Raw genomic sequence first — 14631 nt, 5'->3', positions numbered from 1 at the left:
GGAAGAAGGATTACACTACACCCGGGTTTTGGTTTAGTTAATTTAACCACACACACTGAATTAATTCATTTATTTCATTGTCGATCCTTCCAGTTTATTTACAAAGAACAGGATATTTGAATGTGATTACATGTGTAATATATGTGAAATACACTTGGCTGTTCATTGTCATTTTCCTGTATATCAAATTAATATTACATTCTACTGGACATGGACACTATAGACTGGATAAACAGTTTTCTGATCGTTTTCAAGTTAATATTACAATAATATATAAATATCTTTCCTCTCACTTACACTCCCACACACAAGAACAGACACACACTTTCAACCTCCAACCCCCTTACCAGACTACCAGAGAATCACACATGCATCTCTAACCCAGGCAAGAAAAGCTCAATCAAGCACAGATAATAAAACGTGAAAATAATTGCTGATACTACATCATATGCAAACTTAACAGTCATGTTCAGTTTCAGCTGGTACAGTTAAATCCACCAGTCATGTTCAGCTTCAGCTGCTGGTTAGTTGAAAAGCTCCAGGTGGCAGCATGCAGGTGGAGAAGCTGTGGGGTCAAACCACAATCCACCAGACTAGACTCTCCTGAGGAAAAACTGCCATACAGCCACACAGATATGTGTTTAGAAGGAACTGTTGTTTTGTTAGTCAGGCCCATTATCTCAGGCATGAGTGGAAGATGTTTATATCCTCTTGTATCTCTTTCCACTCATGAGGTCTGTTTCTCGCTGTAGTGCAGCATCCACCATAGTAGAAAGTGCAGAGCTGAATCTTGAGACTTTCAAACAGTTACAAAGAAGTTCTAAGATAATTCAACATAATCATACACATGCACACAAATCCAGTGGTTATTCATCAAATTTGGGGATGTAGGAAACAAGACATGTTGTCCTTAGCATTAGTGCAGCTAGGGATATACAGAAATATACAGCACAGGGTACACCCATATCTGAATTACCTCTGGATTCATTCACGTTATAGGTCCTAAGATCTGTTGGTCTTGTTCCAGTTCTTAGGAGAGCACTGGTAGACGTGTCCATCAAAAAGATTGCCTGATCTTAAGCACAGGAAGCATGACCTCTCGATAAGACACTGAGGGGGAGAACAGCCCTTTTAAGGTCAAAGTTTTTTAGTGCGTTTGATTAAAATCGTTTTCAAAAAGGTAAAAAAAACAAACAAACACACAACACGGATGGCCGCCCGTCATCGTTCGTGTCCTAGAAACCCACATGCGTGTCGCCATGGCGATGAGAATCACCGTATCATTTCACATCATATACAGCATCATATAATATACAATATGTCGCTATATATATGTTATGTATCATAGCAAATGAAATATATCATGTCTTTCTATCATATCAAATGGAGTACAGTCCATGTTAGAAGCAGGTAGGAGGCAGCAGAGTCCAGGTCAGCCTTTAAGGATTCCCATGTCACCCTGGGTAACAGGAAGGCCCCTTGCTCGAGGCCACGTGGCCAAGGGTGGGGTTTGTAGAGCTTGTCACCGTGGCAGCCAATCAGAGGAGAGGCGGAGGGAGAGGGCTGAGGCGGAGAGACAAGCGAGGAAGAGAGAGAGCGACAGGGAGATCTCTGAAGCGCCGCCACAGTCCTTTGCATTTTCCTGGAGACAAAAACAATAACAAAACATAACCAACAAACAAAAAAGCAACATAACCATGCTTTTAAATTCTCATGTTCTTCTTGTCATGAATCCATCTGCTCATTGGTTAAGAGTTGTATCAGTCAACATATGGACCAATGAGGTGCTGACCTGCGGGTGGAAGGCGTGGCAAGACTCGGGTCTCCTGCGGACCTTCTGTGACCTCATCCTGTCACACTTCACCGAGGCGTTATGTGCACAGGGGTCAAGGGTCACACATACAATGACAAATACGTATATGTAGTATACTGTAGCCTTGAGTATGTTCATGAAAGTCAACGACAGGAGGCTCTGATTGGTTAAGGATATATTTGACCTCCCTGGGCTCCATGGTGATTGGTCCGTACTGGCGGGAGCAGTCACAGTCTGCTTGGACCACCAGCATCAGTAAGTTACTGTCTGGAACCTGCTGTGTCACAAACATCCTGCAACATACCCACACATGGCACACGTACACACACACACACATGCAGACAGACAGACACGCACACACATACAAACACACACAGTCACACACGCATTTGTTAAAAATAAACGTAGAAAACAAACACAACAAGTTGTGATTAAACACAGATGAGAACGTGAGAACCAAAGATGCGATACCACAGTTAGTAGGATGTGTTGCACTGTGTGTGTTGCCCTCCTTGACTCTGACTGCTGAAATACTGTTAGAACGATGCACTTCTAACCCTTGATCCTCGTCGTGCCCATTTTGTACATCACGTAGATAAAAGTGTCTCATAAATGACAAAATGAGTGTGATACTCCAGGTGGCCACACGGCAGTGCCAGAGCACCATGCATGAAGCAGCCAGCAGAGAAGAAGGGAAAACGGCGGGAGAGATGTGGAGGAGATGGAGTCAGGCCAGGCTAGCCTGTGGCCTGGCCATGGCTTCTCCAGCCTTCTCCTGTTAATAGTGTGTGTTCATGTTCAAAATGTGTGCGTAAGTGAAAGTCTGTGTAAGTACCTGTGCATGTGTGGGCATACCTGCATGCGTGTGTGTGCATGTGTGTGTGTGGTGTGTGTGTGTGTGTGTGTGTCTGTTTCGTACTTCTGGCAGCGCCCACACTTGATAAGGCTGTTGGTCTCCTTGATGGAGGGCTCGTAGACAAAGCTGGGGTACTCTGTATCACATGGCTGCAAGATGTCTCCCTTCTTCTTGTGGGCCGCTGCGGACACAGGAACCAATCAGAGGATGGGCAGGACACTCACCAGCCAATCCAATGACAGGCTAGGACACTCACAGCCAATTACGGAACCGGGAAGGACACTTTTCAACCAATTTGGTTCCTAGAGATGTGAGCTGAGGTATAACTAGATACTCTACAGTTAGTACTACTGGTTTATACTACAATGTCATTCTCTCCTATTTATGGTTCCTGTTTGTTTCATATTGTTTGAAACTGGTTCCTAATAGATTAGTCTTTATGGATAAATAAAGGGTAAATTACAAACCCACACTACTATACGACTGTACTGATAGACATCTAGTGGGGCCTTCATATGGACCAGTATCTCTGGGGAGTACTTACACACTTGGAAGGACGCCTTGGCTAATGGGGGTGGAGTTAGGATGGAAGGCATGATTGACAGGTGGTGTTGTGATGAAGGTAGTTGCATGGTGGAAGGGAAAAAGAGAGATGGAAAGAGATGGAGGAAATATTGAGAGAGTTTGAGAGAATGGAGGGATAGAGAGATGGAGAAGCATACATGGATGAATGTTAAGACGGGATAGCCAGACAGACAGATAACAGACAGATGCCAGACAGACAGGCTGTGATATGAGGATGGAGAGACAGTCAGACAGACTGACAGGTAGAGAGGCAGACCGCTCTACAGACACACACACACACACAAACAAACACCCGCACACACACACACACACACACACACACACACACACACACACACACACACACACACACACACAGGTTCACATATTATCACACACACACAGGAACTTACCATCTGCAAAGTGCTCAGAGTGCCACAGTCCACAGATGTTGAACTCCAGCAGAAAACTACAAAAACATCATAAATAGAACCGTCCAATCAGATGAGACCATGGTGAGTGGCTACAGGAAGGTAACAGACCTAAAACTGAAAGTACTGTACTTACAGCAGGAAGTTGGACAGGAACCACTTCAGTGCTCCTAGCAGCCCATAGAAGGGCTGCAGGGAGTAGAGAGGGAAAGAGAGAGGGAGAGAAACATGGGGGAGAGAAAGAAGGAGAGAGAGGTGGGAAAGAGAGAGGGAGAGAAACATGGGGGGAGAGAAAGAAGGAGAGAGAGGTGGGAAAGAGAGAGGGAGAGTGAAAGGGAGAGTATATATTACACATGCTAACAAACATGTACCAATTACAAGGATAAACAAATCTATATACACAAGTACAATACATATACACACGCACACACACACGCTTGAGTGTGTGCACACAGTTGTGAAATATGCATGCTTACACTCAGAAGGGGTCGAGCACTGCTTGCAGAATGCGAACCCATCTTACACATGGCTTGGTAGTCAAACAGAGATACCCTGAGGACACACACACACACACGCAAACACACCCAAACACACACAAAAGAAAGTCAAATACATGCATACAAAACATGACATTACGTAATATCCTGCGTTAAATCAAGCATAAAACTTCCCCCCGCCGCTTTAAAAAATAAAGAATCACTCAAGAGAATTCCAACGTAAAAGATGACGAAGAAAAATACGATGGAAATGAGACCCCCTAGAACGATATAACTTGAGATGTAATCTAACTGAGAACCCCAGGGAGCTTGAACCCAGAGAAAGAGAACTCAGAACGCCTGTCTCAAGAGAACCACCCGGAATGAAAGACTTGTGAGCTTTGAGACATGACCCCACTAGGTGAGTGCCCGCAGGGCCTGACTGAAACACCATGTGACGGGAGCAGCACGGTCTGGAAGAATCTAACACTACCGTACTCAGCTGAAACATGGATTCATTTAAATACATCACAATAAGCAGCTAATACAGACATGTAAGATACACACATGGACCTACATGGGAATGTTGACTATTACGTTGACTTTATGGATTGTGCTGACGGCGTTATACATTGCATGGATATGATTATGTATTGAAGACTATAGTGGTCAACAATAGATATTAAGGATGACGCAATACTGGTTATTGATGAGACCCTGGCAGCTATTGGAGGGGTGTTGACTGTGATTGGCTCATACCTCTTGAACATGCCCATACGGATGAGCTGTGCCATCACTGAGCCGTCCACCTCCCCAAAGAACCTGCCAGTCTGGAGAGGGAGAGGAGGCACGTCAGTCAGGTTCATCCAGCCATTTGACCTTTTTATTCTTTCGTAGACACTTTTCACATCTACCCTTCCATCCTTTCCCTCCATCCATGAACATTTTTTTTAACCCACGTAAACCTCTCTGTTCCTTTTCACAAGTAGAGCAGCCTCTTCTTTCTCTCCCTCTCTGCACCCTCTCGTCCCCCCTCTCTACACCCCACCCTCTCTCTCTCTCTCTCTCTCTCTCTCTCTCTCTCTCTCTCTCTCTCGCTTTCTCTCTCTCTCTCTCTCTCTCTCTCTCTCTCTCTCTCTCTCTCTCTCTCTCTCCCACCTTCCAATCTCCTCCCTCCCCCCTTTGCTGCATTATTTATTCCTCCCAGCCGACCTGTTTAGCAATGTTTAGTACAGCGTACATAGTGGTTCAGGGTTCAGGCTGTGTCATGGGGCTGGTGTCTCTGTGTGTGTGTGTGTATGTGTGTGTGTATGCATGCATGTATGTGTATGTGTGTAATGTCTGATAAAGATCTGCTCTCTATCTCCCCCAGGCCTCTTCTACTCATCCTCGTCCTCCCACCTTCCTCTTTCTCTTCCTCCCTTCCCTTCTCCCCCCCTCCCTCCCTTCCTCCCTCCTCTCCCTCTCCATCTCCCCTCCTCTCCCTCCCTCTTTATCTTCTCTCCCTCCCCCCTCTCTCCCTTCCTCCCTTCCTCATACATGAGTATTTCTGTGTTTGGGGGGGGGGGGGGGGGGCACCTTGCCCTAGTTACACTGGGAGAGGAACAGCTCAGCTACAGCAACAACACCAGGATGTGAAATATCCACTGTGCTTTGTTCTACGACACAGGTCCCCCCCTAATTACAGCTCCTCTCTCCAGAGAATCAGACGGGATTAGACACAACGGGTGACTAAACCCACGGGAGAGACATTGTTTTCATTTATAGACACACGCCTCGACAAACGCACACACACACACTCACTCACTCAGTGAGATCATTAATGTTTCCCTCCCAAACCAAACAGAGAGGATGTTGTGACTCAGATGCAGTTCCCACTTTGACCACAAGAGGGTACGTGGAGATGAGCACTGAACCCAGAGTTCAGATTCAGAGGGGTTGGAGATGTGTATGAGTGTGTGTATGGGGGTGTATGTGTGTGTGTGTGTGTGTATGGGTGTGTGTGTATGGGGTGTATGTGTGGGGGTGTATGTGTGTGTGTGTGTGTGTGTGTGTATGGGGGTGTATGTGTGTGTATGGGGGTGTATGTGTGTGGGTGTGTGTGTGGGGGGGTGGGGGGGGGATGGACGGCGGAAGTGTGGGTTTGTGAATATACATGCATTGGTAATCTTGAAATGAGTCGCATTAACAATATAAGAATGAGCAATATAATAATTTCATTCAGTACAGAGTAACTCTGTTAACTGTTCACATGACAATAATATATCTTGAATCTTGATTTAGTTCCAGAGTTTAGGTCACAGCTACAGTATAGACTGGGTTTAGATTATAGTCATTGTATAGAATGTAGCCCTCTAGTGGCAGAACCTGGGAGGGAGCAAGAGGATTATCCTACCCACAGCATGACAGTGTTCAGAGAGAGAGAGACAGACAGAGAGAGACAGACAGAGAGAGAGAAAGGGGAGAGATAGACTAGAGGGAGAGAGATAGAGGGAGAAAGAGAGAAGAGTGAGAGAGGATAGGGAGAAAGAGGGGGAGAGAGAGAGAATAATAAGAAAAAGACAGAGGGGGAACAGAAGGAACAAAAGAGAGAAAGACAGGGAGACGGGGGGAGAGAGGTCCTGATCCTGTCAACTTGTCAGAGCTGTGACACATGTTTGATCCACGTCATTATTCTGGAGCACGACAAGAACACTCCCTCACCCCTCTCCTCCTCACCCCCCCTCCCTCTCCAATTGTAAACCCGGTACAGCTGTGTCCCCTATAGAGTGGGTAGAGGGGAGAGAGAGAGAGAGAGAGAGAGAGAGAGAGAGAGAGAGAGAGAGAGAGAGAGAGAGAGAGAGAGAGGGATGAGGGGAGAGAGGGGAAGGAATAGTTGAGAGGAAAAAATAGAGATGAAGAGGGGGAGATGGAGAGCTAAAAGGAGACATAGAGAGGGATAAGGAAAGAGAGAGGGACAAAGAGAGGGAATGAGGGGAGAGAGAGGAAGGAATAGTTGGCAGGAAAAAATTGAGAGGAAGAGGGGGAGATGAAGAGCTAAAAGGAAGGGGAGCAAGGCAGAAATAGAGACACAGTTGCAGATCACCAGGGGCCAGTGTTTCCCTCAGAGCACAGTGACAACCGCAGAACGGCACACTATTCATCTTGAACGCATTCTAATGGGTCCTAGTATGTGTGTGTTTGTGTAAATGTAAATATTTGCTATGTCTCACAGTGTGTGTGTGTGGTGTGTGTGTGTGTTTGTGGGGCCTAACATATCCCACATCCCAGTGCTCCCCAGTGACTACAATTGTAATGAGCTGGTGTTGTAGATGGATCTGTATACCTCCACACCCTGCACCCGGCCCCCACTACTTCTCGTACCCCCCTCCCCCCTTCTGGTGTGGAGATTAAAGTTTCTTAATTCCTTTAAATCCCACAATACACCAGCTGTTGTTCATGGGTGCATCTTATGGCCACTGGTTGAGCGACATACACACACATATGCACACACACACAAACACACACATGTGCCCCCCCCCCCCCCACACCCCCCCACACACACACACACATGCACCCAAGAACGTACACACATACCCTCCCTCCTTGCTCTTTCCCTCACCCTCTCTCTATCAACCTCTTTATCTCCTCTTCTCTCCCTCCTGCTCCTTCCAGTCCGCCCTCCCTCCATCTCTCCCTCTGCCCCCCTCTCCTCCGTGTCTTCCCCTCACTCTCTCCCTCTCCTCCCTGTCTTCCCCTCCATCTCTCCCTCTCTCCCTCTCCTCCCTGTCTTCCCCTCTCCTCCCTGTCTTCCCCTCCCTCTCTCCCTCTCCTCCCTGTCTCCCCCTCCCTCTCTCCCTCTCCCTCTGCCCCCCTCTCCTCCCTGTCTTCCCCTCCCTCTCTCCCTCTCCTCCCTGTCTCCCCCTCTCCTGCGTCTCTTCCACTCACCTCCCGTTGTTCTTTCGAGATGACGATGAACCCGTTGTTATCGATGAGGTAGCAAGCTATGTCCTGAGGAGGAAGAGAGATGGGGAGAGAGATGGGAGATGAGGACAACGTCAGATACACACACACGCACACAGACACACACGCACACAGACACACACACACACACACACACACACACAGACACATGTACATACACAGACACACACACACACAGTGCAGCAGACATCTTTACCTCTGGCTCTCATCACTAAACTAATGAGCTGGTTTAATCAGACTCGAGCACTTTTATATTCAGCTATAAAACAGCCCATAATGAGTCTGCTTGTCGCCATAACGAACGCCCCGCCACTCAAAGCAATGGTTCTGTCACATAAGAGGTAAAACAAGAAATGTTATGACAATCACTAAACCTTCACTCTCTAACTCTCTCTCTCTCTCTCTCTCTCTCTCTCTCTCTCTCTCTCTGTCTCTCTGTCTCTCTTTCTCTCTCCATCCTTTCCCTTTATTTCTCCCATCCCTTTATCTTTTTTCTCGCTCTCCTTCTCACCCCCTCTCTAGGGTCTAGGCTTACTAGGTGTACAGCCGGGGTTGGGTGAGCCAGCCAAGTCCTCTGTCTAGAAGAGAAACCATACACACACCCACACGTACACACATGGGATGTGAAGCGACCGACATGAGAAATGTACTTACCACGCTGTTACAGCTCAGCGGACACACACCCTCGATGTTAGTACACTGGAACAGAGAGAGAGAGAGAGAGGGAAAGAGAGATAGGGAAACAGAGCGACAGAGAGAGGGGAGGGCGTGGGAGAGACAGAGACAGTTCTTGTGAAGGGCAAGGGTCATATCAGGTTTAAGGCTAGTTTCAAAGTCCAGGTGTGAACAGTGTTTGGTGTGACGAGGTGTGTCTGTTGTGGGTGTCTGTGCATGCTTGCGTGTGTGTGTGTGTGTGCACATGTGTGTGTGCATGCACGTGTGTGTGTTGAGGCTTTCAACAAATGTCACACTGTCCATACAGTCTGTGTGTAGGGATGTGTGTGTGTGTGCGTGTCTGTGTGTGTAGACGTTTAGTGATGTGTGTGTGTGTATTTGTAGGAGTGTGCACACAAATGTGTGTGCCGAGGTGTGCTGTATGTCTGTGTGTTTTGATATGTGTGTGTGTGTGTGTCGAGGTGTCTGTGTGTGTTTCGAGGTGTGTGTGTGCATGTGTGTGTGGAGGTGTGTGCACGTGTGGTTCCCAACTCATGGTAAGTGTTGGAGGGAGGATGTGAAATGTTGTCCTAAAAAAGGACAAGAACAAAGGGGGGTTGAAAGAAAGGAGAAGCTGTTTACTTACATCTGTGTCATTAGGCTGAGAGGCAGGACATCCGCAGGAGCAGAGGGATGCAGGGATGAGAAACAGACGGGGAGAGACAGAGACAGAGACAGAGACAGAGACAGAGGGAGAGACAGAGACAGAGACAGAGACAGAGACAGAGACAGAGACAGAGACAGAGAGAGAGGGAGAGGGAGAGACAGAGACAGAGACAGAGACAGAGACAGAGAGAGAGGGAGAGGGAGAGAGAGAGGGGGGGGAGATAGAGCGAGTGCAAGAGAAAGAGAAGGCAGGAAAGAGAGAGAGAGAGGGAGGGAGGAAGAGAGAGAAAGAGAGAGAAAGAGAGAGAAAGCGAGTGAGAGAGAGAAGGAGAGAGAAGGCAGGGGAGAGAGAGACAGAGACAGAGAGAGAGACATAGAGAGAGAGAGAGAGAGAGAGAGAGAGAGAGAGAGAGAGAGAGAGAGGGGGGGGAGATAGAGTGAGTGCAAGAGAAAGAGAAGGCAGGAGAGAGAGAGAGGGAGGGAGGAAGAGAGAGAAAGAGAGAGAAAGCGAGTGAGAGAGAGAAGGAGAGAGAAGGCAGGGGAGAGAGAGAGGGAGGGAGGAAGAGAGAGAAAGAGATGGAGAGAGAGAGAGAGGTAGAAAAAGAGAGGAGAGAAGAAAGAGCGTTATTAACAGTTCAGTTGGTATTCAGTCCAGTGGAGTTGCAATCACTCTATTGTCATCCTGTGACGTGTTTCCTTATGAGGGGCGTGACACACACACACACACACACACACGGGCACAGTGTGCATTTGTGCGTGGTCCAGGCTGTCTGAGCATGTGCGTATGAAGCTCAGAATGACATGTGACATCACTAGAGCCTGAATTGGATAAAGCAGCCGAGAAGCGCACACACACACACACACACACACACCATGCAATGTGAGCAGGAGGAGACAGCAGCATCTTAGATTTCATCGTCTTTCATTGGCAGATAGTTTCTCTTTGTCCAGAAAACTTCCTCTGTCTCCAGATTTGATAACTTTATTGATTATTAAGCCATGTGACGGATGGATCGTCCCTACTGTGTGTGATTGTGTGCCGGGCAGTACATCTGCCACCTCCTCCACCCTCTGCTGTAAGGACAGAGACAGCCTCAAGCCACAAAGCCTGTTTTACCGTGTTGCTAGGAGGAACAGGGGGAGGAGAGGAGGAGGAGGAGAGTCGGAAGGAGAGGAGATGAGAGAAGTGAGAGAGAAGACAAACACATGGGAAGAGATGAGAGGAGGAGAGGAGGAAAGAGGGGGATAAGAGAGGGAAGAAGGAAGGGAGAGGAGGAGAGAGTTGTGACAGAACCAGTTACATTAGCAGCTATGAAATAATGATGCAGGATCAGGCATGGCAGAAGGCTGAACATTTCTTATATAAGCAGTCATAGTTGGTGTGTGTGTGTGCGCATGCACGTGTGTTTGTCTGTGTGTGTGTGTTTACCTACACTGGAACAGAGGCATTAGTCAGCCAGGTCTAATGTGCCTTTGGGGCAGACCAGAAATAACCCTTTCCTTTCATACAAACACACACACACTCTCGTGCGGACAGGACAACCCTTGAGACATCAGTTAACAAGTGTTGTAACCTCTCCATACTTCCTGGATTGGTAATCTGGGATGCTGAGAGGGGAGAGCTGTCATTGGCTGGATCTGTATGACTCACCTGGGAGGTGGTGGCCCAGAACCTGGTTTCAAACATGTCCAGAGTCATCTGTACTCCAATAGCTGTAGAGAGACAGAGAGACAGAGAGAGAGAGAGGGGTAGACACAGGGAGAGAGAGAGAGAGAGAGAGAGAGAGAGAGAGAGAGAGGGGGGGGGGAGAGAGAGAGAGAGAGAGAGGGGGGAGAGAAAGAAGGAGCGAGATTAAATATATGGCCAGTAGAGAACAGGAGAAGTGGAGAGAAGGAGGAAGTAGGAGGAGGAGGGGAAGAGTTTGGAGAGAAGGAGAGGAGGAAGGGGAAATCAAGGATTTGCCTTTGGGATCTCAATATACATGAGTCATAAAGATATCAGCAGGAGAGTTTAAACAGAAGGAATGAAGACAGACAATCACACACAAACACACACACACAGCAGTGTGTATGTACAGTATAAGTATAAGTCATGAATGTTGTCCCATCCTCCCTTACCCTCTCTTTACCCCTCACCTCTCCTCGTCACACATCCTCTTCTCTCCATTTCCATTTCCCTCCCTCCCTCCCTCCCTCCCTCCCTCCCTCCCTCCCTCCCTCCCTCCCTCCCTCCCTCCCTCCCTCCCTCCCTCCCTCCCTCCCTCCCTCCCTCCCTCCCTCCCTCCCTCCCTCCCTCCCTCCCTCCCTCCCTCCCTCCCTCCCTCCCTCCCCTCTCCTCCTCCACTCCCCCTCCTCCCCTCTCCCTTAGCAGGGCTGAGACGACATACCACATCAGCATCAAAGCCTCTGTGCTCCCAGCATGCATTTCAACGCCACTCAGGGAAAGCCTTTGCCACAGATTGCTCCCACGCAGTCGTGTGGGGCTGGGAGAGATCCACTCAGCCAGACACAACCAGCGGAGCACCGCATTACAAACGTCTGCTCACATGACTGATCAACAGAGACATTTCTGTGTGTGTGTGTGCATTTTTTTTTTTGGGGTGCACAAGTGTGTGTCTGAGTGTGTTTGTTGCATGTATGTGTGTGTGTGTGTGTGCATGCGTGTATGCAGGTTTTTGCAAGTCTGTGTATCTGTGTGTGTTTTTGCATGTGTGTACAAACAGATATAATGACGAGTCCAATTCTCAGACTGATCAGACGTGGATGTGTTTGACTGAGTCCTAGTCTAGGTTAATAATGATATTATCAGTCAACAGACAAGGACACAATTTGTCAATTAACTGAAGCAGACTTCATTCATTGGAGGGAAAGACAGAAAGCAAGAAAAAGAGAGAGATTTACAAAACAAAAACAAGGAACGACAGAAAACAGATGCTGTATGATACACACACACTCAGGATTTCCTACAGTTCACCATCTATTTCTTCTCTGCTCCTGTGGTGGTTTGTCATGAGGCCTCCTCTTCTCACACACACAGGCTGGTACAAACACACTGAATCTGTTGGTGCCCTTCTGGAAGGTTCTGATGGAGAAAGTAAGACGTAGATGAGGACAGCTAAATGATCTGGGTTCATTAATCCACGCTATGATGTTCTCCATCGCCTGCAGGGGTCTAATCCTGATTGGCGATTACCCTGGTCTGTCCAGACCAAAGTTTTAATTGCGTTTTTCTAATCACGCGGACATGCTTAGAGAGATCACTTACTCAAAATTGAAAGAGAAGGAATGAATTTCCTTACCCCTCTCCCTCTCTCCCCATCTCTACATCCCTCCCTACCTCTCTCTATCTCTCCATCCCTCTCTTTCTCCTTCTCCATCTCTCCCTCCCTCTCTCTCACGCCACTTCCAGGACAGAGGGAGTGATAAGTGAGTGTGAATGACTGTTCTCTCTGGGCCACCTCTCATACTACACCTCTCCACCTACACACAACCCAACCCCCCTCACACAAACACACACAACCCCACACCCCTCACACACAAACCCACACACACACACCCTGACACACACACACACAAACCCACACACACACCCTGACACACACACACACACAAACCCACACACACACCCTGACACACACACACAAACCCACACACACACCCTGACACACACACACGCACACACACGAGAACATGAATGAAGAGGGAGTGTGTGTCTGGCCTGTGCACCTCCAATGTCACGCTCCATCCCTGACCCCTCTGGCAGAGAGTGTGTGTGTGTTTTGTGTGTGTGACTGGGTGAAGGCACAGTAAAAGGCAATAGACCACAGCAGAAGCCAGTAGACGACAGCAGACCACAGTAGAAGCGAGGCCAGTCATGCCGAGCATGTGTTTGTTTTGTATGAAATATTCAGCGCTGCGTCGTGTTGAGCTGTCCTTCTGACGAAGCCCGGACCACTAAAGTGCCCTTCTGAGGGTCTGCGAGTGCAACACTGTGTGTGTGTGTGGATGTGTTTGTGTTTGGATGTCAAAGTGTGTGTGTGGTGTGTATGAGAATGCATCTTGTGCCGCTCCTTGCCGTAGTAATGTACAGCTAGACAGCAGCTGCTCACACATACATTACTGTGATGACGTAGGCAAAGGTAGAGGTATTCATAGGAACGGGGGAGGCAGAGGGGAGAGGGAGGTGTCGGGAGGCAGAGGGGAGAGGGGGGAGGAAGGAATGGGTAAGGAGAGGAGGCAAAGAAGGGAAGGGAGAGGAGGTGAGGGAGAGGAAGGAATGGGTGAGGGAGGGAGGGAGAGGGATGGGAGGTAGGAAGACATGAGGAGGGTATTTGAGAGAGGAGGGGGGAGTGGAAAGTGTCAGGGGGTGGGAGTTGGGGGGGTGAAGCTTGATTGACAGGCTTGGCCTTTCTAAAGTAGGGTAGAATTGGTGTTAGGTTTCTAACAGCTAGCAGGAGACAGTGGAACAAGATCTACTGCTAAAACTCCAACCACATACCTGTGTGTGTTGGTGTGTGTGTGTGTGTGTGTGTGTGTGTGTGTGTGCCCAGGGGTGGAGTCTAAATATACGCAGGGCAAAGTCTCGTGGCGACCAGGAGGGAAGGAAGGACACTGGGAATGAGGTCACAGTGTTGTCCCCTCCCTCACGCTAAGCATGATGGGAAGGAGGATGCGGTGAGAGAGAAGGCGGGAGAGAGGAGATGGAGGGGAGGGATGGAATTGAGGTAAGAGGAAGGGATGATGGGGGACGGCAGGGTGTGGGGGGATGGGAGGGAAGGGGGGATGGTAGGGAAGAGAGAGGGTGAGTCACCCGCCTGGGAGGATGCGTGATAGGAAGTGATTAATGTGAGCTCATGTGCATTCGATTGGCTGGACAGTAGAATAGATTCACTGCTTAGAGGTAGGCCATAGTGGAACATTGATCAAAGAACAAATAACCGGATGCAGTGTGAATGGCATCAGTCTAATGGTGTGGATATTCTATGAGGCCAGTGTTAAGCAGTGTGAACCAGAGGTAGATAACCACAGCTGAACCATCCAGTACATGCTTTTAGAACACTCATCAAGAACTAGCTTGACTGACTGACTGACTGACTGGCTGACTGGCTGACTGGCTGACTGGCTGACTGGCTGACTGGCTGACTGACTAGCTGACTGGCTGACTGACTGGCTGACTAGCTGACTGGCTGACTGGCTGACTGGCTGACT

General features: G+C 48.4%; 1 protein-coding gene across 1 annotated transcript in view; it reads right to left on the bottom strand.

The window, feature by feature from the left end:
• Positions 1-343: 343 nt before the first annotated feature.
• The window catches only part of cacna2d4a (calcium channel, voltage-dependent, alpha 2/delta subunit 4a), a 56337-nt gene continuing 42049 nt past the window's right edge, over positions 344-14631 (bottom strand). The window contains exons 25-37 of the mRNA XM_084701022.1: positions 11075-11136; positions 9404-9418; positions 8758-8802; positions 8068-8130; positions 4900-4970; positions 4141-4216; positions 3801-3853; positions 3647-3702; positions 3214-3234; positions 2733-2850; positions 1986-2106; positions 1793-1870; positions 344-1642 (exon numbers count right to left, since the gene is read on the bottom strand). Coding sequence (XP_084557148.1) covers positions 1523-1642; positions 1793-1870; positions 1986-2106; positions 2733-2850; positions 3214-3234; positions 3647-3702; positions 3801-3853; positions 4141-4216; positions 4900-4970; positions 8068-8130; positions 8758-8802; positions 9404-9418; positions 11075-11136 — 899 coding nt within the window. The 3' untranslated portion in view covers positions 344-1522. The remainder of the gene's footprint in view (positions 1643-1792; positions 1871-1985; positions 2107-2732; positions 2851-3213; positions 3235-3646; positions 3703-3800; positions 3854-4140; positions 4217-4899; positions 4971-8067; positions 8131-8757; positions 8803-9403; positions 9419-11074; positions 11137-14631) is intronic.

Source organism: Hypomesus nipponensis, chromosome 7 (assembly GCF_054491055.1).
Source record: "Hypomesus nipponensis isolate SF chromosome 7, ASM5449105v1, whole genome shotgun sequence".
Taxonomy (NCBI): Eukaryota; Metazoa; Chordata; class Actinopteri; order Osmeriformes; family Osmeridae; genus Hypomesus; species Hypomesus nipponensis.
Note: the sequence above shows the minus strand (reverse complement) of the source record. Positions and strands in the feature narration are given on the sequence as shown.